General features: G+C 41.4%; 1 protein-coding gene across 2 annotated transcripts; it reads left to right on the top strand.

Moving 5' to 3' along the window:
• Window positions 1-4,072: 4,072 nt before the first annotated feature.
• LOC136394153 (E3 ubiquitin-protein ligase TRIM34-like) lies at window positions 4,073-17,200 on the top strand. 2 transcript variants are annotated; one of them, XM_066366851.1, is made up of 8 exons: window positions 4,073-4,332; window positions 8,359-8,828; window positions 9,440-9,535; window positions 10,206-10,436; window positions 12,506-12,528; window positions 14,098-14,198; window positions 14,494-14,520; window positions 14,800-17,200. In XM_066366851.1, the coding sequence occupies exons 2-8, from the start codon at window positions 8,409-8,411 to the stop codon at window positions 15,363-15,365; spliced, it is 1,464 nt and encodes a 487-aa protein (XP_066222948.1). In that variant the 5' UTR covers window positions 4,073-4,332; window positions 8,359-8,408; the 3' UTR covers window positions 15,366-17,200. The 2 variants fall into 2 exon arrangements, with proteins under 2 accessions (XP_066222948.1, XP_066222958.1); XM_066366861.1 differs by lacking the exon at window positions 9,440-9,535.
• Window positions 17,201-17,586: the final 386 nt, after the last annotated feature.

The following is a 17,586-nucleotide window of genomic DNA, read 5'->3' as shown; positions in this document are numbered from 1 at the left end:
GAATATCCTGCACTCTTAAATTATTGACCGGTAACTCTCCAGGGATGTTCAGGTCTTTCAATCTTTGAAATTCTTAGTTTCCCAGTTCAGATAAGAAAATAATTACACAGGGTGGGAGGGACTTGAAATAGCAAATCCAAACAAAATGACTGAATACTTAAGGTATATCTTTTTAACAGAACCCCAGAAATGATGCCCTGTGCTGACAAGACTATGAAACCTGTCAGTTGAATCTAAGTTTTAAAGATCAGAAAAGGGAACCAAATTTTAAAAAAAAAATCCTTTGGGTACTTGTTGGGCAGATAAAATATATTATGCTCACTTTGTTAAAGATGGTGCCTCCACGTGGAGGCAGTCGCCCAGGTGATATTAATGTGTGTTTCTGGGCAGGCAGGATCTTTGTAGCCTGGGGCTTGGTTTTGGGATTAAGCCTTGCCCACCCTTTTTGATGTGGGGTGGTACAATCCAATCATGCCTCAGAGAAGTGACTTTGTATTAGAGGCTTCCTTATTTTGTATATTGGATTAAAGGTTTTGAATCTACACTATAAAATGGGGGCAGAACGGGAGCTTGCCCTCTTGGTTCCTGAGATTATCATTAGAGGAGAGAGCAGAGCAGAGAGCAGAAGGAGGCCACGTGAAGTAGGCCAGGAGAAGCAGCCAAGATGGCGGAGTGCTGAGTGAGATGCCAGTCTGTGCAGAGTTTGTATCTGGGATAAGGAAGGAGATGGGGAACTGAGGAGAATAAGGCTGGTGAGCTAGAAACCTTTGATTCTAGGAAACTCGGATAAGTCAGTGGCTTTGTGAGCACTGAATGTGAGTGGGTTTTGGAGCCCAGTGTGTGTTTTTACTTGCCCGCTGGGTGCAAGCTAGAATTAAAGGTAATTGCCCATCAGTTCTTGGCTCCATTGCTTCTTCACCGACTGTCCGAATCCATGTGACCCTCATGGGCCAGGCAGCTGCTGTGTTGGTAGCCGTGGCTTCTGGCTTTACAGTACTGAATGTGGCTTCTCACCACCTCATCCAGGAATCATTAGGGCTTTCCCCTCCCATCATCTCTGAAAGTATATGTGGCAATCATGTCATCTATTTCTGGGGTCTTGGGACTTGCTGAGTCATATTTAGGGATGTGTTGTCCACAGTGAAAAGTTTGGGTGGGGTCAGGAGAATTTTAGGGTGTAAAGAGCCTTCAATCTGCAGATTGAAGATTTTTCATAGGCGATGAGCAGGCAACAATATCTAGAGCCTTCACCAGATTGTGACCAGAAGTTTCTCAGCCCTGGGAACCTGAGATCCTAATTAAGATCTGATTAGAATCTATACTCATTTATGTGAGAGTCTAGTGATCCACCATTTGCCTGACGGTGATAAAAGCAGAGCAATCTCTTGACTTTGACTTCGACTTCAACCCACAGTCTTTTTTATTTTTATTTTAACACCCTCAACTCTTCCTCTCACAGTGCCTCTCCCAAGCAATGCACCTTCCCAATACAGATGACTCATGTAATCTCCCTAGGGTGGGGAAAGGAGAGTTGTTTTACTCCTCAGAGTTGCTTTACCACTGAGACATGATAAAGACTGGAACTTTGAAAGAAACAGAATTAATCAGGGATGGGTGGTGGTGGTGGGGAGTGGTCTCTGGAGGAGCTAGGGATTATGGGAGAAGTCATTGCACTCCAGTTCCAATTTCCTCTTCTTTTGAATTTTTTTCCCCTTCTAAAAATATTCCTCCATCTTGGCACACAGCCAGGTGTGCACTTGGTGGGCCCTGTCTACATGCACTGGGTTGCAATCGTTTTTTTTCTAAATAAACATTATTTTGCTCATGAAACACCTAGTCAGTATTATTTTTTCAGTTGACAGACCCTATAGGTACAGCCCTACATTCTAAATACTTTCTTAAGAATATTGCAGACTCAATAACAAAGCTCATATTATCTTCAATTTACTGGAAAGGTGAGGGACACCTAATAGTTGATAAATAAATGTTAATTACCTTTATGCCAAATATGGTATTATGCCGAATGGTCATCTTTAACACACTGACACAATTTTAGGATATTCATATTTAATGTGGGATATGAGTCCATTTTTATGGTTGGATGTGTTCTGGGAAAGCTAAAGTAAACAGCTGATGTTTTATGGGTGCATTTGTGGCCCCCACATGTTCTCACAAGTCCCAGAGTTTCCTCTTCATCCAATGACTGTGCCATTTGCGACCACTGAGTACAAAAGGCTCTAAAGGTCTCCCTTCCTGATTGGTGGCCGGAGCTGTAACCAGGAAGTTCGAGCGCTGGAAGTCTCCAAAGTGCTGTGCTTGCTGCCCTGTCAGCAGCCCTTCCCTTCTGAGTCATTCACTCCCAAACTGCCACCGGCTGGGGTCACTGGCAGAGGCAACCACAACAGCCTGTGGCCTTTTATACAGCTGGGCCAAGGATTTCAGTTTGGGGGAGATATTCCAGTTCCTTTCAGTGTCCACATTGCTATCTTACTTCATACACAGAGACTTGGTTTTTGTAAGAACATAAGAGTGTATCAAATATGCTACAATAAAATTCTGCAAGAGTGTGATCATTTTACATAAATAAACAAGGCAAAAGGCAGCACCAACAACTCACAAAACTGAATGGAAAGGAGTTCCTTACAAATAATCGCAATATTACAAAATATCGCGGGTCTATGCTAACAAGCTGAAGAATGTTTGTAAAGTAGTTCTGTGAAAAAAATTTTAAAAATATAGTATTTAAAAAACAACCAGGAAAGATTCATAATAAAATGAAAATTAAAAGATGTACAAACTTATCTTCCATTTCCATAGGCTGTATGTGTACTGATACTTGCGGGGACCCAGGCTTTGGAGTCATTTCTGCAAGGAGAAGCTCGCTAAGAGGACAGCCCCACTGAGCTCAGCTCTGGGAGAGGGCGGGGCTGTGGGGAATGATGGCAGTAAAGCCAGGGCATCTGGGAAAGAGTACTAAGCAGAAACTATTTCTTTAATATGACCTTTTCTCCTTTCTTTCCTTTTGATTTAAACTGTTCTCATTTAGCACCCTGCCTCACCCACCTCCCTCTCCCTTGCATGTCCACTCCCTTAATTATTAAGCCCTCAGGACAATGAGGTTCTAAGTCTGCATTAAATAATCTTAGGAGCAAAGCCTCAGGTCTGTTGACCACAGAGACAGAGTTTCAGTCAAACTGGACCTCAGCAGCTGTGTTTCAGCTCTACATCCAGAAAAGTGAACCACCCCACTGACCACACCCTCATGAAACGAGACGGAATGATGCCATGGCTGACATTAAGAACTGATACAGTGTGCCACTGCTCCCTGACCAATCAGTAGAGCCCACAACCCCAATCGCTTAGTTACCATGATTAGTGATTTTTCTCCTTTATAACCCACATCCTAGAAGTCATCAGGAAGCCAGATCTCAAAGCAACAGCTCACCTGTAACTCTGGTTTGGCGCCATTTCTTAAAAATAAACGTTTATTTTCTTCCCTGCAAACTGTTTGTGATCAATTGGATTTTCATGTTTGCAGGGGAACACACCCTTTTACTTGGTAACAAAAGCTGCCACTTTTCTCCTGTTCTTGTATCTCCATAGTGGTTGCCATCATCCTTCGGATAATTCCAGTTTGCCCTCCACCAGCATAAATGAGTCTGCATGATGTGATCCTTGCCCACTTCTTGTGGTCTCTCTTCTGTTTACAGGGAGCTCCAAGTACAAGCCCATAGAACCATTTGCAGATTGCCAAATACACTAAACTTGCTTGTCCTCCCAGCTAGGCCATTTCTGCCTCCCAGAAGTATAGCTCAGCTGCCAGTGATGTACCAGAGGAACTCTTGATTCCCTAAGATGAGTTTCTACATAACCATTTTTTCCTACTTTGAACATATTACATGTTGGTAGATAGTTGGACTGGATAATTGAAGGAGCCCTCCTGGGCATTGCAAAATGCTTAGCTGCATCCCTGACTCTACCCACTAGATGGCAACAGCATCCCGAGTTCAGACAACCAAAACTGTGCGACTTTTCCAATGTCCCCTTTGGTAAACCTTCCAACCTCCACCCCCACCCTTCTAGAACCTCTGGCTTAAAACATCCTGTCTGGAGTGGCCCAAAAAGACTGCTGCCCTTTTGGCCTAGAAGGTCCTTCCCCTTTCCTTTTCCTGCTAGCTTCAAGAATTTCACTTTCATTTCTCAGCCAGCTCCTCAAGAAAAGCTACTTCATTCAGACTGAGCCTCTGTTTGGAGAGTGACTCTTGACAGGGATACCTGTCTTTTCCTTATCATTTAAACCAGGACTCAAGACATCTCTGTTGGGACCTGAAGGTATGTGGGGAGACTTGGGTGGGGGGGGGGGGAGGCAGAGCGTGGGAAACTCCCAGAGAAAAGTACTATGTAAAGTTAGGTGAGTTGAGTTTGTGACCCATATAAGCTCTGAAGGGAAGAAGAGCCAGTGTGGGGGCTTCTTGCTCTGAGTGCAAACAGAGGGCAGCGTCTGGAGAGGGATAGCTGGAAAAGAAGCAGTGGTATTTTTATTTTATTTTGTGACAGAGAGAGAGACAGATAGGGACAGATTGACAGGAAGAAAAAGAGATGAGAAGCATCAATTCTTTGTTGCAGCTCCTTAGTTGTTCATTTGATGGCTTTCTCATATGTGCCTTGACCGGGGGGTGGGGGAGAGGTTACAGCAGAGTGAGTGACCCCTTACTCAAGCCAGTGAACTTAGACCCAAGCTAGTGACCTTGGGCTTCAAGCCAGAGACCTTTGGGCTCAAGCCAGTGACCATGGGGTCATGTCTATGATCCCACGCTCAACCTGGTGACTGAGGGATTTCGAGCCTGGGTCCTCTGCGTCCCAATCCAACGCTCCATCCACTGTGCCACTGCCTGGTCAGCCAAAAAAGGAAGGAGTGTTGAAGAGGCGGAAGACCTTGTTTGTGTCCTGGAGGGGCCCTATTTTTCCAGGGCACGTTCATCCTCATCTTTTTCCTGTTCTATAGTTTTGATTGTCTATCTTGCTGAAGGAAACTGAAATCTCTGCCTCTCTGTCTTTATCTCTGTCTCTTCACCTCTTTCTCTGTTAAAGAGGTAAACAGAGTTTCATCTGCACAACTCCACTCTGTTTGTAAAAGTGGTCCCTGTTTTAAAATCACAAGCTCCTAGTATGGGGCATCAGATAGAATGGAGTCTTGGGGGCATGGCCAAGGCTAATATTGAACCAGATTCTTTCACTACCCTCCTGGCAACCTCCAAGGAGCTGGCTGTGGCCTTCCTGCCATGTCTTTAGCTGCTGGGTGGCCTAAAGACAGCAGGTGGAATGAGCCGTCTGCTGCCTGCCTCTGAGCCTGCCTTTTATCCTGTGTCCTGAGCTTCAGTCTCAGGAATCTACTTGCACTTCCTGGAATAGACCTGCTTGCTCTTAACTTCACTCAGTAGCCCATTGACACTGGTGTCCTCACCTGCCTTAGAACTCTTAGACACACCTTTGTGGTGACTGTTACCTTTACTGTTTACTGTTTTCCTTTGTTCAGAGTTAATTAATAGGGGTTGATTATTCAGCAGGAGCCCAAAGATTCAATGGTCATGCTAAGAATTCTGCCCCACACAGATTTTGTTCCATCCTAAGCGCTTCTGTGAGCATTTGGCACACTGTTGATATGTCATATATTTTCTGCCACATGCCCATCCTGTCTTAACTCCCACTTTTCAGAAATCAGTGTTACTGCCTTTTTTTGGAGTCTATGCCTACCCTAAAAATAAGGTCCATTTTTGTTCAGGTATTGGTGGTCTCCCCAGGGTCAAGAAAGAGTCCCAACACATAAAATAAAATAGGTTTATTTTAAAATTTTTCATACAAACTAAAACAGGCTGCTTCTATGAAAAGGAGCAATGAATATCCATTTAACATATAGGACATGTTAAATACATATAAAAACTAACATTCTAGTTAGGGAGAGATTATAAAAGCAGTAAATGATTGATACAGTATCCAAAAAGGTGACTAAGATTATTAACAAGACAGACAGAGAGACAGACAGACAGGAACAGACAGACAGAAAGGGAGAGAGATGAGATGCATCAATTTGTAGTTGTGGCACTTTAGTTGTTCATTAATTGTTTTCTCATATGTGCCTTGACCAGGGGGTCTCCAGCCAAGCCCATTATCCCTTGCTCAAGCCAGCGATCTTGGAGACTCTGTTCTCAAGCTTGAGTGAGCCCGCACTCAAGCCAGAGACCTCAGGGTTCAAAACTGGGTCTTCAGCATCCCAAGCTGATGCCCTGTCCACTGCGCCATCTCCTGGTCAGGATGGGGTAAAGTTTTTTAAACATTCAATTAGGGTGAGGCATTTGTTGTGACCTGCTAAAAGTGTTGCTAGAGCTCTTGGAAAAAGCGTCATTATGGTGACATAGGCTTAGACTTGAACTCTAAGCAGTGGCCTGAAGAGGGACTCTAGCCTAGGAAAACAGAAAGAGAGAGTTGCAGTGTGTCTCAATTCCCCACGTCTTTGGATGCCAGAAACAGGCCCTATGTTTCCCACTGGCAGTTTCTGACCCAAGAAACCAAGGAAAGTATCTAGGATGTTGTCTGAACACAAAGGACATCTTTCCTGTACTTCACTTCCAGGAGAAACATTTATTTTATTATCTAACCCAGCAATGTTCAACCAGTGTGCTGTGACACGCTGGTGTGTCGCAAGACTTTTTAAAACATGCAAAACCTGACTATTTAGTCAGGTACACTAACATCTTTTCCCTTAGATTGTCAGAAAAAATAATGACAACAGCCAACACAATAGCCGTCTAGTGTGAACAAATCAAAATTGTACCTATTTTTTTTTCAGATTGGCAAAAATATATAATACATTTTTTGTGTGCTGTATAATTTTTTTTAAAGATATTATTTATTGATTTTAGAGAGAGAGGGGAGAGAAGGAGAGGAAGAATGGAAAGCATCAACTTAAGTAGTTGTTTCTTATATGTGCCTTGACCGGGCAAGCCCAGGGTTTCAAACCAGGACCTCAGCATTCCAGGTCATTGCTTTATCCACTGCACCACCACAGGTCAGGCTGTGCTGCAGAATTTTAGTGATTAGTTTGTGTGTTCTGTGAGATGAAAAAGGTTGAAAATCACTGCTCTAACCAGCAGAGAAGTATAGAGTTTACATTATCATGAGTCTGAATGTTAGGAGAAGACTCAGTTGTGGGACACAGTGGTCGGACACTTAGGGCAGCCAAATGGCCCGGAAGTTCTAGCAGGTGGATACTACTCATGTTCCTTTCTACCTCTCCGACTGCTGCTCAGCTCTTGGGTCACTGTTGGACATTGGTGGAGTCACTACCCAAGTATGAGGTTCTGCCTTCTTTGTACCTTCTTCCTTCTGTGGTCATTATTGTGGCAGCTTCTTTGACATCAACTCCTTGCAGCCCCATTTTGACATGAGGTCCACAACCCCATGGAGAAAGCGTGTTCCATTCTTCTCTCCTCTGTTGGTTCTTGGTGTTTTTCAACACTGGTTGAATACCGAATAGAGTGAAAGATAACATAGAACCTGACATCCATGGTTGGCTTAGAGCTTCAGTTATAAGCAGGGGTAGAAATTACCATTTTATGTACACCTCAGTTTTTGGCAGTCATCAGAGCCTGATCTAGTGAACTGTCACTGCAGCCAGGAGCCCAGGACATATGGACTTTAGACAATTTTCAGTATCTGTAGCATTGGCTGGATTGTACCTACCAGCCCTCTTCTAAAATGAAATCTAATCACCTATAGAGAAATGAGGAGGTTCTTTATATACTTATCAAGCATCTTGCTCCTGTGTTTTCTCAGCTCAGCAGTGAATAAAAAGAAAGTGCATAAGTGCATAATCCATATGCGGTTTACATTTTAGACATAGGATATTTAACCCTTTGAGTAGTACAAACATTCATGTACATCCTCACTCAAAGGGTTAACAAACAACTCACTACGCAAAGGGTTAAAGAAGGGTACCATATATTACAGAATGATAATAAGAAAAAAGTGGCAAATAATACACTGAGTGATGTTTTAGTGATTGTGCTGTAGAAAAGTTAGTCATATTAAGCCTTTCTGCTAAGAAGATGTATAAAGAGACTTCAGTGAAGTGTAAGAGGAAGTCATACAAATATCAAGGGGAGGATCATTTCAGGCTGAGACAAATACCGAAGCTCTGAGGCTTACCCAAGTCACCAAATTCAATTTCTATTTTCCCCCTCTTTTTTTCTTGTTATTTAATATTTCAGTCATGGCCAATCCTTAATGTCTGCACAATTAGCATCCTTTTTATTTGTACCATGCTTATACCATCTCCGTTCAATCTGTCCATCCATCTAGGAATCTTTAAACAAGAAAAGCCTCAGGAAGAAACCAGGGGAGCAGCTGCCATGGCTTTAAAATTCCTGATGAACATAAAGGAGGGTGTGACTTGTCCCATCTGCCTGGAGTTTTTGACAGAACCCCTGAGTCTAAACTGTGGCCACAGCTTCTGTCAAACTTGTATCACTGACAACAAGGAGTCAGCGGTCGGCCCGGGAAGGGAAAGCAGCTGTCCTGTGTGTGGTATCAGATACCCGCTTGAAACCCTACGGGTTAATCAGTATGTGGCCAACATAGTGGAGAGGCTCAGAGACGTCAAGTTGAGCCCAGAGGAGGAGCAAAATAGAGATCTCTGTGTGCACCATGGGGAGAAACTCCAACTCTTTTGTAAAGAGGATAGGAAGGTTATTTGCTCGCTTTGTGAATGGTCTCAGGAGCACTGTGGTCATCAGTTGTTCCCCATGGAGGAAGCAGTCAAAGAATGCCAGGTAAGGCCCAGGGTGGAGGGAGATGGGCTGGAAGATAGTACCTGGTGGGGAAATCTCACCTTTCCCTCCTGCTTTACTCACTACAGCATCATAGTACTGAGTCCTGTAATCTCCTTCCCCTGCATCAAGAACAGTTCTATGTATTATTCTGTGCATTGCTTTCAAGTACATAAAAGATGAGCCTGGAGTACAGACTTTGGCCAAGAGTGAAAGGTTTTCTTCTTTGTCATGTGGATGTAAGATTTCTTTCACGAGTTGAGCTCTCATAGCTCTTCTCAGCAGGATGGTTGCTATTAAACATTGCAGATTGGATGTAGAAAGTCTCAACAAGAGGATAGCACTTCCCTTGGCCATAACAGAATCAATACTCACTCTAAGAAGAAAGAAAGGCTGTCTTGGTGAGGGGATGGTGATTTTCATTACCCAGAAATAAAGAACACATTTACTTCCTCAGATTTTCTCCCATGTCAATAGGTTCTAATCACCAGATTCTAATCACAGTTTCTGTAAACCAGTCTCTTCTTAGATCAGCCTTATTATTTCTCATTTATTCTTTATCCAGGTACTAAGAAAGCCCTTAGATTGACTTTGGTGTGATTCCTCTCTCCCAGGAGAAGCTCCAGGCAGCACTGGACAGGCTGAAGAAGGAGCAGCTGGAAGTTGTGAAGTTGGGTTTTGACATCAGAGAAGAGAGAATTTCCTGGAAAGTAGGAGGAAACTCTTCCTGAGGAATTTCTGAGCTAGGAATCTTGGCAGGATCTTCTATGCCAATCACAAGGAAGCCCCTTTCTCTTCATTCCCTGACATTGAATGAGTCCAGAAGCCGTTTGATTAGTTCTCTTCCTTGTCCTGTCTCTGTTAGGGGTAGGAGCAGGAGAGTAGATGTTGTAAGTAAACATATCACAAGTACAAATGTTGCAAGTACACACAGAACAAAGAATTGAGGGCAAAGACAGACTTTATGGTAAGGAAGGCTGAAGAATTCTGTCTTCCATTTCTCTTTTCCTGTGAGGCTCTGACACCTCCAGTGGAAGGAAGACACTGGGCAAAGGACCAAGATTTTTCCTCAAGGTTCAGATGTGAGAGTGTGGAAAATGCAGAAAGGCACAAGTGTGCAGGACAGCTGTCTAAACCTAAACCTTACTCAAATTTTACATTTATTCCAGGATTGACATAGATAAGACAGTCTAAGGCCTTTTTGGTTTGCGCTGAAGAGACAGTACTAGGGAAAAAAATAACCTTCCCCAAAATTACTTCCCTATTTCTATCCCTCTCCTGGTTAGAATTCCATGAAAAAAAAAATTGATTTTCCTGGTTCTTAATCCCTTTCACAGTAGGCTCTCTGGCTGACAGACTCATTACTTCTCTCTCTTGCAGAATCAGATACAAACTGAGAGACAAAGGATACAAACAGAATTTAATCAGCTTAGAAACATCCTGGACAGTGAGGAGCAAAGAGAACTCCAGAAATTGGAGGAAGAGGAGAGGAAGACCCTGAATGACTTGGCTAAGGATTGGAATAAACTGGTTCAGCAGAGCCGGTTGCTGAAAGAGCTCATGGTAGACCTGGAGAGTCGCAGTGAATGGTCAACAAAGGAGTTGCTGCAGGTTAAAAGGGAGACCCAATCTGAGAGTCTTAAAACACAGTCTAAATTGCCTCCTCTTCTGTGTCCTTGGGCTTTAATTCTGGTGATGGCATTAATTGGGGTTTTTTTGTCCTTCAGGAGAGTTTGAGAATAAAGTCAACAGATAAGGAAGAAAAGAGAATTATGAAACACAAAAATATCAGGATTTGAGCTTCCACATCCATCTGTGACTAAACTAATATTTCTCTGGCCACAAGCTTTTTTTGTTGTTGTTGTTAAGGAGATGTTAGTTGACTTCTTTGTCATGTACAACCAATTATGGTAATGCAGAGAGCAAAACATTTATTTGGTTGTAAACCCTGGCCAGCAGTATTTAAGAGTAAGGCCAAATATATTAATATATATTATTCAAAACAAATGAATCCATAATGGTGATGATATGGAAATGCAGATGATCAAAAGAAGGTAAGGACACCCTGGCTGGGTAGCTCTGTTGGTCAGAAGATTGTCCCATATGCCAACGTTGTGGATTCAACCCCCAGTCAGGGCACATAAAAGAATCAACCAATGATTACATGAATAAGTGGGACAACAAATCGGTGTTTCTTTCTCTCCTTCCCCCTCTCTCTTCCTCTCTAAAATCAATCAATAAAAATTAAAAAACACCAAAGTTAAGGATATGGAGTGGACTAGATTGGAAAGACATTTTAATGTTTGGGACAGAGACTGTATGTATATTGTTACCATTTTTGACAAGTGGACATAAGAAAAAATAATATGACTTGGTAAATAGAAGTTGCATTTTAAATATTCTGAGTGGCTGCTATGTTTCTTCTTCCTTATGGAATGTATTATCCTGGATAGATAACTAGACACAGTAGACAATGATTAGATATGTTAAGTTTGTAATCGATAGTACCCACATGTAAACTACAATTTAAAAACTAGAAGAGGTTTTCTGTATACAACATTATGTATTGTGCAAATAAGGATAGTTTTACATTTTTTTTAGTATAGATGGTTTATATCCCTTTTTCTTCCTTAATTGCCTTTACTTGAACCTCTAGTACCATCTTAATACAAGTAGTGACATCAGACATTCTTGTTTTCTTTCTGATCTTAGGGAAAAAAGTGTTTAGTTTTTCACTATTTAGTATGATGTTTTCTATGCGTTTTTCTTAGATGCCTTTATCATGCTCAGAAAGTCCCTTTATTCCTAGTTTGTTGTTATTAATGTTTTATTTTTATCATGAAAGGAGTTGGATTTTGTCAAGTGATTTTTTTCTGTCTTTTGAAGTCATCTCTTGGTTTTAATCTTTTATTCTATTAATATAATCTTTTATAATGATTGCTTTTCGTGTGTTAAACTAACCTTGCATTTCTTGGGTAAAACAAACTTTACCATGGTGTATATGTATATATTTTAAAAGAATTCTTTTTTCTAGATTCAATCTTCTACTCTTTTGTTGAAAATGCTGGTGTCTATATTCATAAAGGATATTGGCCTATAGTTTACTTTTCTTGTGATGTCTTTGGTTTTAATATTACAATAGTACTGGCCTCATAGAATGAGTTGGGAAGCATTCTTTCTTTTCTATTTCTTAAAAGAATTTGTGAACTATTTGTATTATTTCTTCTTTACACTTTTAGTAGAATCCCCCAGTAAAGCCATCTAAGGTTGGACATTTTTTTTCAGAAAGATTTTAATTTACAATCCATCTCGACCTGTTTGAAGTCTATTCAGATTTTCTATTTCTCTTGAATCAGTATTGACAATTTCTATGTTTCTAGGAATTTTCCCATTTAATCTAGGTTATTTAATTTATTGGCATACAACAGCCCCTAGCCTTTATAATCTTTTAATTTCTATAGTGCCAGTAATAACATCTCCTCTTTCCCTCCTTATTTTAATAATTTGCCTCCTCTCGCTCTTATTTTCTTGGAATGTCTAGCTCAAGGTTTGTCAGTTTATTAATATTTTCAAATAACTTTTAATTTCTCTGATATTCTTTATTGTTTTTCTAGCCTTTCTTTCATTAATCCTACTTTAATATTTATCCTTCTTTACTCATTTTTCTTTTTTCTTCCTAGGACACAAGTGGAATCATTAAATGGTGCGTATGGGTGACCATGACAGGTGCATTTGTTTTATGAAGAAATATTTGTAGTCATGAGAGTTATTTGGTCATCAACCAGGATAAAAATTCTCCCAAAGCAAGAAAAGTTACATGTAGTATTACTTTAAATTGCTGATCATAGATAAAGATTTAAGTGTCCCATTTCTATTGTGATTGAACCAGATCCTATGGTAGTGGACTCAATGGTTGAAATTCACAGTGTTAGAGCCAGTAAAGATAATAGGGATAATGAACTTTACTACCAGACTCTTATGACTTCACTCATTTAACTCACTGATACTTGCATTTCATAGATTGTCTTTATCACATGCAGGTCCTCATTGAACTCTAAAATAGGTTAGGAGGCAACACCTTTCTACTTACTTTGCTTAAAAAGAAATAGAGGAGATCAAGCCATTCTACAGAGTTCTCTTTAGATTTCCAAAAACAGGTCTGAACCTTGTAGTTTGTAGCTTTGATCTTTGTGCCAATAATCTCTCCTGTTCACATGCTTTAGAAGTTTATATAAGAAACGATAGCCTCGCCTGACCAGGCGGTGGCGCAGTGGATAGAGAGTCAGACTGGGATGTGGAGGCCCCAGATTCGAGACCCCAAGGTCGCCAGCTTGAGCGCAGGCTCATCTGGTTTGAGCAAAGCTCACCAGCTTGGACCCAAGGTTGCTGGCTCAAGCAAGGGGTTACTCGGTCTGCTGAAGGCCCGGGGTCAAGGCACATATGAGAAAGCAATCAAGGAACAACTAAGGCATCGCAACAAAAAACTAATGATTGATGCTTCCTCTCTGTTCCTGTCTGTTTGTCCCTATTTATCCCTCTCTCTGACTCTCTCTCTGTCTCTGTAAAAAAAAAAAAAAAAAAAAAAGGATAGACTCTTTGTGCAAAGTTGCCAGTCTACCTGGCAGCTTCAAATTCTTTACAAACACATGAAATTCTAACCATTTTTTTGTTTAGTAGAGCCAGTAAAGATAATAGGGATAAAGACTTCTCCTTTGCTAAGTGTTTTTAACTTTTTTCTGGAACACCTGAAATCTCATGTGTTATTTGTGGGCCACAGCACTGAATGGAGTTCAGGCTTTAGACTGGGGCATAGGGCAAAGGCTCCTCAAAAGGAGACCCACATCCAGCCAGGATCTGCAGCCTCACTACGGATCTGCCTGGGAACCCACATCACATCAGTGGCCCCTTTTTGGGAGACTCGCTATGATGTGGAAAAGTCCACATATTATGTATCTTTTTTTAGATAGATGTAGCAAAGGCTTTATTAGATGTTATTTCATCTAATTCATATAATTTCCACAAGGTATCAAGGGAAGGTTAATTACTCTGTTTTTAGAAGAAGAATCTGTTTCTTTTTCTAAAGGGTCACACTGAGGGAAGGTCGACATGAGCACATGTTTTCCTGGCGCCCATAGCAGGGTACCCACCCTCCTCAGGCTTCTCAGGGAAGAAGGTTCAAGCCCATTAATGCATGGAGGGAGGGAAAGGAAGTGGTATTGGAAGGACACAAGGTAAGAGATGTAGGGTCAACATTTTTTTTTGTCATTCCTAGGAGTGAGGTGTGGACATTGAAGAAGCCAAAAACTGTTTCCAAAAAACTGAAGCGTGGATTCCGTGCTCCAGATCTGAGCGGAATGCTGAACATGTTTAAAGGTGCGGAGAGCCAGGCAGGAGTGTGGAGGTGGGATATTTGTGTTGTCAGGGATTAACCTGGAGAGCTGGGTATAGTTTCAAAGTAAGGACAGAAAGGAAGGTGTTCAGAGAAGAAGGGACATTTCTGGAGAAGGTATGGTGAAGGAAGAATGGCTAGGTTCTGGTTTGTCCTCTCATTCACCAGTTTAGAGCTTCACAGGGGTTTTCTCACTTGCCCTTACTTTAGAGAAGAGATAGCTGTCAGTATTTAATCATTTGCCTCTAATCAACATTATTGACTCTTTTATCATTTCAGAGCTAACACATGTCCAGTGCTACTGGGGTAAGAAGTTACTGGGTCTTCCAGTCACTTTGTCCTGATCCCCTTTTGGAAGTGGGTGGTTTCAGTGAGATCTGATGATCCTCGTGCCATCTGTTTCCTTCACCTGCCAATACACACGTATATTACATTTCTCCAGTGCTTCACCCTGCCGCCCCCATCCATCCACACAGGTCCTTCCTAGTCATGTCCTAATCATGTCCCGAGTTCCCTCTCCCTGTCACCAGATAAACCAGCCTTGTATCTTTCACCTAATATTCTCTTTTTATTTTTCCTCTGCAGTGGACATCACATTGAATCCATTCAACTTAAATTTAAATCTTGTCCTTTCAGAGGATCAGAGACAGCTGACATCTGTACCAATTTGGCCCATAAAATATTGTAATTATGGTATCTTGGGCTCTCAATATTTCTCGTCAGGGAAACACTACTGGGAAATAGATGTGTCCAAGAAGACTGCCTGGATCCTGGGGGTATACTGCAGAGTACGTTCTTGTAATACAAAGTTTGGTATTAGACGAGGCATAAATGATCAAAATGTTTATTCCAGATATAAGCCTGAAAATGGCTACTGGGTTGTAGGGTTACAGAATAAATCTGAGTACAAGGCCTTTGAGGACTCTTCCACCTCTGATCCCAAGGTCTTAACTCTTTGCATGGCTGTGCCTCCCCATCGAGTTGGGGTTTACCTAGACTACGAAGCAGCAACTGTCTCATTTTTTAATGTCACAAATCATGGGTCACTTATTTACAAGTTCTCTAACTGTTGCTTTTCTCAGGCTGCTTATCCATATTTCAATCCTTGGAACTGTCCAGCTCCCATGACTCTGTGCCCACCGAGTTCCTGAACCTTCCCCTTCACTCACCCCCTTCTGTGTAGTGCAGCGCCCTTGTCCTGGGCTCATCTCCTGCACCTGAGCTGACTGTTCCATTCAGACCATCTGTTTTCTTCTGTCTTCCTACTTTAGAACTTTTACTCACTCTTAGGATGTACTCTGCTCCTGGTTTAAATTTGAAAAGAGGCCTTTTACCCTTTTCTGTATTCTTTGTTAAAGACATTGAATTCCTCCTAAAGACAAAGCAGTTTTGATCTAGCATCTATCTTGTTCCATTTCTCCATATTTTTCTGTATCATTGATCTGAAGAGGAATAGCAAAGCCTGTCTGTGACCACCCATGATCCTAGGACTATTTATAATCACCCCCACCCACCACCACCAACTAAGGAGTATTTGAATGAATATCTGCTTGTTGCCCAGCATATAGCAGGTTCATCAGGGAGTTGAGGGAAAAAACAAAAGTAATATATGTACTTGGAATGAAAATGTAATGTTCATAGTGTTTGAGTCAAAGCCTGTCTCTTCTCTCACTAGCTGTATAACAACAAGCAGTTTCTTTTCATGAAATATGTTATGATTTTTAAACTGCAGCTAACTCTTAAGATTATTGTGTAAAACTAACTGTCACGTAATACAAAGCACCTATTAAGTGTCTTGCACAATATAATAAATATTTGCTGTCATGATCACTGAAAAGTATAAGCTGTGTCAGTGTCCTATGCAACAGATTTGTGCTCTTCCAAGGAGCAGGAAGTGGTTACACTGAAGTCTCATTTGCCGAGTTCTCAGATTCTGCTGTCAAGACCAGTCCATTTCCAGTCTTGTGTAATAGAACATATTACACCACGGTGGGACTGTTTTAAGGGTCTTTAATGAGATGGGTCAGAAAGTCCTGCAAAAGTACGTGTCCCAATTTTTTCCAGCAGAGGGAGCCATGTCTAAAAACATCTGTTATTAAGCACAGATTTTTATGTTTGGCTCTTTTCCTTGTGGTGAAACACCTGAATATAACGCCCTATATACCATCCTATGCATTTTTCTTTTTCTAACTTTTTAATTCAATTTCAAATTACAATGAGGAATAGACTACCCAGGAGAAACAAACTTTTCTTAGAGAAGTATCCATTATAATTAAGATGGCTACTGCACAGAGCCCACATCAGGGTATAAAGGGGTAATTATTGGTCTCAGTAAAAATAAAAAGAGAATACTTGGCCTGGGATAGGTATGCACATGCACACGTATGCTTGCACACACATACATGTATGTATATGTATAATTATATGTATAAGTATATATGGAAAGTGAGAATCTATCTTTATAATAGTTAATATTTTTAAAAATATCACAAAGGAAAGAGTTTCTATCAGGGAGTTGAAGAAATTAATAACCTTATGAGGTATGGCCCAGCGTCCCTGGCTAATGAGTTGAGGAGGCAGGATTAGCACTGGGTCTGTGTTTCTCTGGCACAGGTACCCTTTCCACAGTTCACTCCTCAAGAAAAGGTAGCAGCCAGGCTCCCTAGGATGTGGGGTAGGAGGGAAAACCCAGGAAATGTTGATCTGTACAAAGAGGCTGGAGCATCATGGGAAATCTTAGGTGCTGGATGATAGTGATTGATGTGTTCAATGCATGCAGCTGTTAATGAAGCAGGAGCTTCTTATGATAATGAGTAAAACCCAGTTGAACACTTAATGACCAAGGTGCTCTTACAGGTGACATGTAGTAAAAAGGGAACACTGGACAGTTAAGAGATTGACCTTTGAAATCAGAAAGACTTAAAAAAAATAATAGTGATGTTGCTACTCTCTGGACTTTATTCAATTAATTTAGTTGAATTAAGTTTCTCATCAGAAATAAAAATACTGGCCTGACCAGGCTGTGGCACAGTGGATAGAGCATTGGTCTGGGATGCTGAGGACCCAGATTGAAACCCCAAGGTCGCTGGCTTGAGCATAGGCTCACCAGTTTGAGCACAGGGTCGCTGGCTTGAGCGTGAGATTATAGACATGATCCCACGGTTATAGGCTTGAACCCAAATGTTGCTGGCTTGAAACCCAACATCATTGGCTTGAGTCCAAGGTTGCTGGCTTGAGCAAGAAGTCACCCGCTCCGCTGGAGCCCCCTAGTCAAGGCACATATGAGAAAGCAGTCAATGAACAATTAAGATGATGCAACAAAAATTGATGCTTTTTATCTCTCTACCTTCCTGTCTGTCTGTCCTTCTCTTT

The sequence above is a fragment of the Saccopteryx leptura genome, chromosome 1 (genome assembly GCF_036850995.1).
Source record: "Saccopteryx leptura isolate mSacLep1 chromosome 1, mSacLep1_pri_phased_curated, whole genome shotgun sequence".
Taxonomy (NCBI): Eukaryota; Metazoa; Chordata; class Mammalia; order Chiroptera; family Emballonuridae; genus Saccopteryx; species Saccopteryx leptura.
This window is presented reverse-complemented; position numbering and strand designations above follow the sequence as displayed.